The 10,804-nt window shown below is 50.1% G+C and overlaps 1 protein-coding gene across 6 annotated transcripts in view; it reads left to right on the top strand.

Annotated features, from left to right (window-relative positions):
* The first annotated feature begins 4,864 nt into the window (after positions 1-4,864).
* Positions 4,865-10,804, top strand: part of MMP28 (matrix metallopeptidase 28) — a 25,637-nt gene continuing 19,697 nt past the window's right edge. For 5 of the 6 annotated variants that reach the window (XR_010838107.1, XR_010838106.1, XR_010838104.1 and 2 more), the window contains exon 1: positions 4,865-5,388. Coding sequence is in view for 2 of the 6 variants with exons in the window: in XM_059048646.2 (XP_058904629.1) it covers positions 5,278-5,388 (111 nt within the window). In the remaining 4 variants the exon portion in view is untranslated. The remainder of the gene's footprint in view (positions 5,389-10,804) is intronic. The other variant, XM_067020879.1, reaches the window with a different exon arrangement.

Below are 10,804 nucleotides of genomic sequence, written 5' to 3'. Positions count from 1 at the left end.
AGATTGGCCAGCCTTTTATTGTGTTCCTGGCAAGTCCCCTGGGTCCTGGTGTGAGTAAAAAACAAAGCAGAAGAGGCTGACGCCCTGCAAACTGTGATGAGGGTTAGGGTTGATGGGGCAGCTCTGAGCCAGAAAGCATTGCTTGGGATGAGGTAGGTGTTCATGCAATTGTCCTGGGGCAGGACAGGCTTGTGTATGTCGTGTGGATATGAGTGCATTTGAGTGTGAAACCCATGTGAAGAATACATACAAGTCGCTTATGTCTGTGCATACAATCCCCAGCACTTGATAAGACTGAACAGTAATTAATTGTCTAGCTTGCTCACCATAGCAAATCGGGGTAGTAGAAAAGGCAGGAATTATTATTGTCCCTTTTTTTTTTGCGGTATGCGGGCCTCTCACTTGTGGCCTCTCCCGCTGCGGAGCACAGGCTCCAGACGCGCAGGCTCAGCGGCCATGGCTCACGGGCCCAGCCACTCCGCAGCATGTGGGATCTTCCTGGACCGGAGCATGAACCCGTGTCCCCTGCATCGGCAGGCGGACTCTCAACCACTGCGCCACCAGGGAAGCCCTATTGTCCCATTTTAAATGGCAGACACAGAGAGGGTAGTTGACTTGTAAGGGTCAACAGAGTGTGAAAAAGGCAAGATTCAAACGCAGGTCTCTGTCGCTCCAAATTTCTTGCTTCTTCCAGTCCCCTAGGAACATGGCAGGTGTGTACGTACACGGTGGTAGAAAGGGAGGTATACTTGTGAGTGTAACCCAGGCTGATGAGACCACATCCACCTGTTCTGGAGGGAGGAGATCTCTCTTCCAGAGGTGGAGGTGTTTGCTAGAAAGTTAGGGCTTCCAAAATTGAATCACAGCTTAAAATGCACAGAGGTTATGGTCAGTAATAATCCAGATTATCACAGTCCTCGCATCTCTGGAGAAAGCCCCCTCTTCAGCTCTCCCAAGCTAATCTCACGTCCTCATTATTCCTCTGATTATTCCTATCACTGTGGTTTTCAGAGGTTGATCGTTCCATTAGTGCTTTTCTCCAGAGCTCAGAATTCCTTCTGATAACATCTACTTTGTGTTCTACACATTTCCTGGGGAGAAGGAAGGGGCAGATACAAAGCTGATTGTTTCTCATATTATGAAGAGAGAAACTGAGGCCCAGAGGGGCCTTGTCCAGGTCCACACATCCTGACTGATTCAAGGGGTCCTGGTCAGGAAGAGGACTCAAAGGCCAGCTGTTGCCTTCTGTCAGGGAGGAACGAATGACTGGGCGGCTGCCAACTATTCCCCTGGGTAGGCAACTTGCCCAGGCCCTGGCATGAGTTCCTCAGAAGTTCTGTCCACTCTGGGAGGGCTGGGAGGCACTGTGGATCTAAACCGAGCCCCAGTCCAGGAGGAGGGAGGGAGGGGAAGCAGCTCTCTTTGAAGAGGAGCTATGGAGAGGACTGCCAGCTAGTTGGGTCAGGAACCTGCTCAGCCAAGATGGGGAGGGAGAGAAGGAGAGAGCCAGAGTCCCGGAAAACCTAGAGCTATTTTCCTCTTAAACTTTTAAAAACTAAATTTATTAACTTCTTATTTATTTATTTTTGGCTGCCTTGGGTCTTCGTTGCTGCCCATGGGCTTTCTCTAGTCGCAGTGAACAGAAGCTACTCTTTGTTGCGGTGCACGGGCTTCTCATCGCGATGGCTTGCTTGTCTTTGCTGCAGAGCACCGGCTCTAGGCCCACAGGCTTCAGTAGTTGTGGCTCGCGGGCTTAGTTGCTCCGTGGTATGTGGGATCTTCCCGGGCCAGGGCTCGGACCTGTGTCCCCTGCATTGGCAGGCGGATTCTCAATCACTGAACAACCAGGGAAGTTCCTCCTCTTAAACATTGGTATCTAGTATTTAGTGATCCAGCAGGTCTGGAGTGGGACTCAGAATCTGAATTTTTAACAAGTGTCTCCAGATGACTCAGTGCAGGTGTCCAAGAATCACATTTTTAAAAAATGAAATCTACAATTGACTTTAATGTACGTCCCTAAGTAAGAACTTTTCTCTTTTTTTTGGCCATGAGTCATGTGGGATCTTAGTTCTCTGACTAGGGATCAAATCCATGCCCCTCAATTTCCTCATCTGTAAAATAAGGATGCTTATAATAGTAGCTTTCTCATAAGGAAACTGCAAAGATACAATAACATGATTTATGTGAGGCACATACATGGTGCATGTTAATTCCTCAGCAAGTATTAACCATTATTATTTGTTCCAGCTCCTCCTTCCCACCTCTACCCCCACTCCCACCAGAAGAAGATACAAGTCCCTATTGGATTAATATAGGGACTTGTCACCACAGTATTGTTTTGGATGTGGGTAATCTTTGGACCTTGCTCTGAGGGTTCCTGCTCCAAAGCCGTTCTCCTCCCATCACTCTTCTGATACCCTTGCTGTGGATAATTTCTTTCCAATAAACTACCCTGCCTTTCTCATCTCTCTTTCCTTCTCAGTCTCCCTGCCAATGGCAAACAGCCCTCCTTCACATCATCCAAAGTGGGCTCAGGATGTGTCCTGGAAAGTAAAAACATACAGCAAGTCAGTTGTGGAGCTGCGAGTAGGTCCCAGGATTCCTGAAGATCACAGAATTTGGTGCTCTGGGACTTATGAGTAAGCTTCATAGGTGGTCAGGGAACTGAATCCTCCTGCTCCCCACATTCTAACCATGGATACACACTGTCTTTTTGGGAAATAGACGTATCCTGTACAGAGGCATGGTTGAAGCCCAGGGTGGGTGTGTGGGCAAATAAATCTCTGTTCTGCATAAACTCTTGCAGGCACTTGCAAGCAGAAATGGAGTGGGGAGAGGTGAGGATGAGATGAAATAATCCAACCAAGGACACAAAGGAAAAGCAGAGGAAGTCAACGTTCGAACACAATAGTGGTGCTAGTTTTCAGGTCCCTGGACCAGGGCTAACCTCAGTTGCAGAGAAAGGCAGGGTCAGTTCTCTGGGTGGCTGAGCCTGTCTCCTTCCAGACACTCAGCCCTCCAGAGAACCCCTGCTTCCTGCCTTCCTCTGTCCTCCCAGTGCAGCTGAAATGGAGAAACCCCAGGGATGTGCTGGAGGAAGGGTTGGCAAGATTCTCCCTGGAGAACAAATTGGCAAACCTGGGTTTGACTCCAACTTGGCCCACGGTGTCCTTACCAACTGGCGCTTCTCAGAGCTTCCTGCCCCACAGCAGAGCCACATCTGGCCTGTCAAAATCCATCTATTAGTCAAGGGCACCATGTGCCATGTCATAACTGCAACCTTCTGACACCGCCCCCCACACACATACATGCACTCTTTAGGATTGCCAGATAAAACAGACGATGCCCAATTAAACCTGAATTTCAGATAAACGATGAATAACTTTTTAGTGTAAGTATGTCCCAAATATTGCATTGACTTATACTTTAAAATTATTTATTGTTAATCTGATATTCAAGCTACCGTACTAGATTTAGCAACCCTTCTAGATGCTCAGCCCTTCAGCATCTCCCTCCCCCAGGCTCACTGCAGGACTTTGCCTGAATCTGTAGCTGTGTCCATCTGTTCTGTCCTTAGCTGAGAACCTTGGTTCCAGTCTGCCCGCTAGACTGAAAGCTCTCTGAGGGTAAGACCCAGGCCTTGTCCACCAGCTCCGTTCCAGGCAGAGATGCTCCCTATAGATGTGCACAAGGGCACCGGTGGAGAGGCGGCATGAATTTACAAAGAAATCCACCCTCAATTCTGCCCGCAGCGGAGCCCTTGCGGGATTGTGTCTGAGCCCTTGAAGGGCGCCTTTTTCTCATTGATCTGCCCGAAGGAGCGCCTGTTTCTAATTGGTTCGCCCAGAATGAGTGTCCCCTTTTCATTGGCTAGTTGTGAGGTGGGCGAGGCCTATTTCCAAACATTCCGCCCCAGGAACGCCTATTTCTGAGAAGTCCAATCAAAGTAGAAATTCCTCCGTCTAAGTAGCACCTTTCTCTAACAACACAAAAACATCTTGTGCGCTACTAAGGCCCTAAGACTTCGGATAAGAACACTGCGTTACATTTGCTTAGTGCTTTATACATTCCAGATTACCTTTACACACATTAACTCATCTAAACCCCACATCGACCCCCAGAGGTGGGTATCATTGTGCCATTTGCCTTTTACAGGTTAGCAAACTGAGCCTGGACGAGAGACAGCAACCCATCTGCAGTCACTAAGGCAGATAATGAAAACAGTTTACTTTTGCTCAGTACGAGTTTGACTAAGCTTTTCACGTAAATCATCTGTCCACCCTTACTAGGACTGTGTGGGATATATAAAGCCAGGCACTTTACACGCATTTTCTCAGTCTTCATGCAACTCTGGAAACTAAATATTATTCGCTATCATTTCATTGATGAGAAAATTGCCGCTCAAAGTAGTTAAATTCTTTGCCAAAGATCACACAGCTGCAGTCTACCTTTTATTGATATAAAATACGGACCGGTGCTCAGTTATTTACAGGCATTCTCTTATTAAATGTTCCCTATTATCACTTGATGTCGGTATTCTATTATCCCCATTCACTGCTGAGAAAAATAGGTTCAAAGAGGGTGAGTGACTTGCCCAAGACCACACAGCCAGCAGGTGGCTGAGGCAGGATTCACACGGCTAGCAAAGAAGCAGATCTGGAGCTCAAATTCAATTCTTCTGACCCCAGCCCAGGGCTCCTTCTCACACCTCAGGTCCTCGGTCCCTGCCAGCCCGGCTGAAACCATCAATAACCCTCGGGTAGGCCAGAATCCCTCTTCATCGAAGCCTTAGGTAGCCACAACCGCCAGGAGAAGACGTTTCCTCCCCTGTCCTCCCCAGAGAGATCCGGATCGACTGGAGGTGGCGGACTAGAGGACGGGTTCGCAAGACGGCTGGCGCAGGGCGAGGCCACACAGCCTGCGGAAGAGGCTCTAGCACCGCCGCTTGTTCCAGGAGCCGAGGCGTGTGGGTGGGACCGGAGTGCCGGGGTCCCGCCTCCTCCTCTCTCCCCTTCCTCCCTCGCCTCTAGGTCCCTGGGCTGGCGGACCCGCGGGCAGGCACTGCCGGGCTGGACGACCTCGACCCGGCTCCCGGCGAAGCGCCGCGGAGGAGCTGCCCGGCGCGCGGAGCCCGAGCACGGGCGAGCCCCTGCAACCTTCCCCTCGGCGCTGGGCCGGCGCAGAGCTGGAGCATCCGCGGGGGCCCGGGCACGGCGGACCGACGGCCGGCTGCCCCGCGCCCCGTGCCCCGCGCCCAGCAGCAGGGGAGGCGGCGACATGGCCGCGCGTGTCGGCCTCCTGCTGCGCGCCCTGCTACTGCTGCTGTGGGGCGGCCTGGACGCCCAGCTCGCCCAGCGCGTAGGCCAGGAGCTGCGCAGGGAGGCAGAGGTACGCGGTGTGGGGGGGGCGGAGAGAGTCCGCGTGCTGGAGACCCGCCCGAACTTTGCAGTCAGGCCACCCAGCCGCCCCATCTGTGCTGACCATCGGCGTGACCCTCCCTTGTCCTCCGCACCCTTCGCACTTGCACACAAAGAGCCTGGGGCAGCATTCTCTCCCCTCCCACCCCATCACCCTACCCCACCCCCGAGCCCCAAGCCAGGGCTGGAACCACACGGGCAGGCGGATCTGCACTGATTTCCCAGGACAAGGGGAAGGGGCAGCGAAAAGATAGGATAGACATGCAAGAACTGAGGGAGAGGGAACCCCTACACCCCAGTTTAGCGCGGAGCCACTGTCCCTCACCGCCTAGTCTGGGAGACTTAGCAGTTATTCATCACACGCCCTCCCCAAGTGTCAGACGCTGCGGAGACTCCCGAGAGCGTACTGCTGTCTGGCCCTGGCCGGGGACACGGGAAACAGCTCTGGCTTCCTGGGCCGGTGCTGCCCCCCTGACCAGCTGGGGCTAGTGAGCGCCCAAGCTCAGAACTTTCTGAATCTGTAAAATGGGTGAGAGTAGCACACACTCTCTCTCTCCTTTTTTTTTTTTTTTCCTTGGCTGTGCTGCACGGCTTGTGGGATCTTAGTTCCCAGACCAGGGATTGAACCCACGTCCTCTGCAGTGAGAGCGCGAAGCCCTAACCACCCGACCGCCAGGGAATTCCCAAGAGTAGCACACTCTTAAGAGTTGTTTCTGGGCTTCCCTGGTGGCGCAGTGGTTGAGAATCCGCCTGCCGATGCAGGAGACACGGGTTCGTGCCCTGGTCCGGGAAGATCCCACATGCCGCGGAGCAACTAAGCCCGTGAGCCATGGCCGCTAGGCCTGCGCGTCCGGAGCCTGTGCTCCGCAACGGGAGAGGCCACAACAGTGAGAGGCCCGCGTACCGCAAAAAAAAAAAAAAAAAAAAGAGTTGTTTCTAAGGAGCTTTAAACAGTGCTTCAGGACTGAGCTGGAGAAAAGGGGGTGGGGAAGTGGAGCTGAACCTTAAAGATTTCCCATTTCATTTTCTTCCTTTGGACTCAACTGCTTGGTGTAGGTTGTACAAGGGGAATTTTTGTGAGGTGGGGTTAGAGGTGAACTTGGGGCGTCCACTTTCTAGATATAGGTGATTGTAATAATACACCAGTTTCATTTCTTTCTTCCCCAAAGGAACATCGCTGTCTGTGTTCTTATCTCTTCTCTGGATTAGAAACTGGGGTCACCACAATTTTAAGGAGAAGCAAGGCAAATAAGTTTTAAATGACTGAGCCCAGCACTTTTCCCTGAGACTCTTACAGAGCATCATTCCTGCTGTAAAACTGCCAGCTGTGAGCTGCTCAGTATCCCCACTCCCCTCCCCTAGAAGAGAGACATGCTGAATTTAAGAACCCTGCAAAATGAGGAGGGACCTTCTCTGAACCACTCTTCCTTTCACCAGCCCTTTCCCATTGCTGCTCTGGAGTATTTGGAAATGACCCTGCTTCCACAAGGGGGTCCTCTCTCCAACTCCTTCACTCCCTCCCCATCTATGCACTAGTCTCTTGCTCTGTGCTCTCTGCTTTTGCACATTTGGGAATCACTTTGTTTCTCTGAATTTAGAGTCTTACAACATCAAGTGCAGAGTCCTCCTGGCCCCAGGAGAAGGCTTCTGTGTACCAAGCCAAGTCTTGTTAAGACTTCCATCCCACCTCCCCCCAGGTCCGGGTCCCAGGCAATCCTTGGCAAGAGAACAGAGACCCTATCTCTGCCGCCCATGCCTGCGGTGGCCCCAGATGGAGAGAATTTCATCTTGGGGTGTGCTTGGGAAATGTAATATCTAGCCGATTGAGTCTCTTTCCACCTATTTAACATAACTGGGGGAAGGGGATTGTTTTTACTTCTGAGAGCAGGAAATACTTTTAAAGCATAAAGAACTCTGGAGGGCTTCCCTGGTGGCGCAGTGGTTGAGAGTCCGCCTGCCGATGCAGGGCACACGGGTTCGTGCCCCGGTCCGGGAAGATCCCACATGCCGCGGAGCGGCTGGGCCCGTGAGCCATGGCCGCTGGGCCTGCGCATCCGGAGCCTGTGCTCCGCAATGGGAGAAGCCACAACAGTGAGAGGCCCGCGTACCACAACAACGACAACAAAAAATATACTCTGGAAATGTGTAATGGGGGTGTGTCCCTATATGCATATATATATGCAAATTGTGTGTGTGTGTTGGTATGTCTATATGTGTTTCTGTATATGGTCAATTGCATGGGCTTCAGTGTCAGGAAAACCTGTGTGCAAACCATCAGTTAATAATTTAACCTCTCTGAGCCTCAGTTTTCTTCTCTGTGTTATGGGGGTTAGTAACGCCTATTTCGCAAGGTTTTAGTGTGGTTTCATGAGGTAATGTATGTGAAATACATTCTAGGCTCAGCACGGTACCTAGTATATAGAAAGCAGTCTATCCAAGGAAGTTGCTCTCAATGTTGTTCTCGTTATTTTAGAAAACAGAGCTTCAAATTAAAGTCCTGGCTTGGTGACTAGCTCTCCTAGAACAATAATACAGGACAAAGTATGTAAGACAACAATTTTCAGCATTTGACAACAGGGCTATAATTCTTAAGTGATGGTGTTGCAGTTACTATGGCTACATTACAAATTACTTCAAAATTCAGTGGAGTAAAAGAACCATGTATTATGTCCATAGATATTGTGGGTTAGAATTTCAAACAGGGCACATCAAGACAGCTTGTCTCTGCTCTGCAGTGTCTGGGGATGGAACCATCTGAAGGCTGTTTACTTACCTCTCTGGCAGTTGATACTGGCTGTCAGCTGGGGGCCTCAGTTCTTCTCCATGTGGGCCTATCCACATGGTCTATGCATGTGGGCTAGTTTGGCCTGCCTCCAAACACGGTGGTTGGGTCTCCAACCTGAGAGCAGAGAGAGAGAGAAGAGAGTGAGAGAAGCAGAAGTTATATCTCTTTGTGACCCAGACTAGGAAGTTGCATAGCCTCACTTCTGCTGTACTCCACTGTCTGGAGTCACAAACTCCAGGTCAAGGGGTGGGAACACAGACCCCACAGTTGGTGGGAAGAGTGCTGAAGTCACACCGTAAGGAGAGCACGAGAATGAGAGATGTTATGATCATTTAGGGAAATACAACCATCCACAGAAAGGAACCTGCACAAAGTGAGCCCTCTGATCACCCTAGCTCTTTGCTCCGGTTCATTTCCCTGACTGCAGTGCAGGGAGCCAGACCCCAAACAAAGCACAGCAGTCCTGCTGAGCTCATTGACAAAGGTCAAAGTTCAGGAGATGGAAAGAAAGAAATAGTAAAACAGCTGTGTGATCTTAAGCTTGTCATTTCCCTTCTCCAGTCAGCAGATTCCTCTTCTGTAAAATAAGGGAGTTAAATTTCTTAAATGATTTTTAAGATTCTCTCCAGCACTAACATTCTTTAACTTTGATATGTTTGTACGCCTTTGCCTCTGTGTGTATGTGTGTACACATTTCATCTACCTATGTCCATGTCTATCTATCTGGATGTCTCTATGCATATTCCTGTGCCCTGCATGCATGGCTCTATGTGTCCCCTGTGTGCACACAAAGAAATAAAATCGAGGGCTTTCCAGAGTGGGCTTTGTCTGGCAGGGGACTGACTGCTTACAAAGCCGTATTGTAAACAAGTTCATTGTTGCCCACTTAGGAAAACTAGAGCTGCTCACCACGTTGGTGAGCAGGAACAGCCTCCACTGCTGAGTTGCAAGATTGAGAGTTAATGAATGACATCATCATCCTGGCCCCCCTCCTGTTCATCCCCAGCCAGGCCCTATCCTGTTTTGGGGCAACACGGACTGTCCCGAGAGATCTATCTACCATGCATTGCTTGGACCTTCTTTAGCACAACCTGGCAATGTGTCCAGGACCTGCCTTCCACTCAGTAATCATGCATATCTGCACGGCAATTCCCAGTGTGCCAGTGCAACAGGAAGCTGGGTAGTTTGTTTCTCCAGGGAGACACTGGAGCTTCTGTGGAGTATCCACCACCAGGTGCAGTGTCTGTTTCCCATACCACAGATCCATTCATTTTATTTTGTGTGAGTCAGAAACCCAGAAGCCCAGGCATGGAAGCCTTTCCCAAGAGCTCAGCTCAGTGATTCATAGGGTGCAGACAAGGCTCTGAAGTGCCCAGAGGACCACAAGTTGTTGGAAAAGCAATTGCCAAGCCAGTCTGAAAACCAAGAAATCTATTAATAGTGAAAGCTGGATGGTGGAAACAGGAACATAGAAGGGAGAGAGTGTTGGACAACTCCTCCTAAACACAATCTTGGTTAGGGCATTATTTTTTTGCCTTAAACTTCACCCCACACCCAGTGAGGACCGTGGGTCCATACAGTCTGGTTATTTGGCATTAGAAAAAAAATACAAGATGGCATCTGGATGGAGACTAGCCAGCTAATGTTTTCCGACTTCCTTAAGGATGGAAAATGAAAGAAGGCACGGGGATTGCAGTAAGAGGTATCTAAGTTATACCTAGACAGAACTTTGTGAATATGGGACCAGGGACAAGGGAAAGGAGGAGAAGAGGAAGGGAATCAGACAGAAGGGAAGGGGAGGTCTTTGCCCAAAATAAAGGAAAGGGGTGGAGCTTGTCCCACTGCCCTGAGAACTTGAGTAGGTTCCAGAAGTCAGAGAGCAAAAGCAATACATTCTGGAAGCAGATGTTTGTCTTTGTGAAGAACATACTTGGGTGCTATTGAATGCCTGTGGCTTGTCAGAGGGCCCCTGTGGGTTGTCATGGGAGATGTGATCCTAGCCTCTTTGGAGTCCCCTGCCTGAGCAGGTTTTTCCCTCTGCTCCACCCCTGGGCCTGCTCGTGGAGGAGACAGAAGGAATCCAGCTAGAAGCACCCCCAGTTTTACCTTTTATATTTGAGAGCCATCTCCCCGTGGTGAGAGCAGCTTGGACCCTGCTCCTTCGGTTTTAAAGCCTCTGAGTCACTTGCTTAAATGTGAAATAAAACATCCTGGGATAGGTGTCAGAGGATTTAGATTCAAGTATGAGACACTATACTCCCTTGAGATTTACCTTCCTCATCTTTTTTTTTTTAAGATTTTTTAAAAATACACGTGCCCTAGGATATCTTTTCATTTTTTTATTTTAAATTTATTTATTTATATATTTTTTCATTTTTTGGCTCTGTTGGGTCTTCGTTTCTGTGCGAGGGCTTTCTCTAGTTGTGGCAAGCGGGGGCCACTCTTCATCGTGGTGCGCGGGCCTCTCACTATGGTGGCTTCTCTTGTTGCGGAGCACCGGCTCCAGATGCGCAGGCTCAGTAGTTGTGGCTCACGGGCCCAGTTGCTCGGCGGCATGTGGGATCTTCCCAGACCAGGGCTTGAACCCGTGTCCCCTGCATTG

The sequence above is a fragment of the Kogia breviceps genome, chromosome 19, assembly GCF_026419965.1.
Source record: "Kogia breviceps isolate mKogBre1 chromosome 19, mKogBre1 haplotype 1, whole genome shotgun sequence".
Lineage (NCBI taxonomy): Eukaryota > Metazoa > Chordata > Mammalia > Artiodactyla > Physeteridae > Kogia > Kogia breviceps.
The sequence above is the reverse complement of the archived record's forward strand: the minus strand, read 5'-3'. Positions and strand labels throughout refer to the sequence as shown.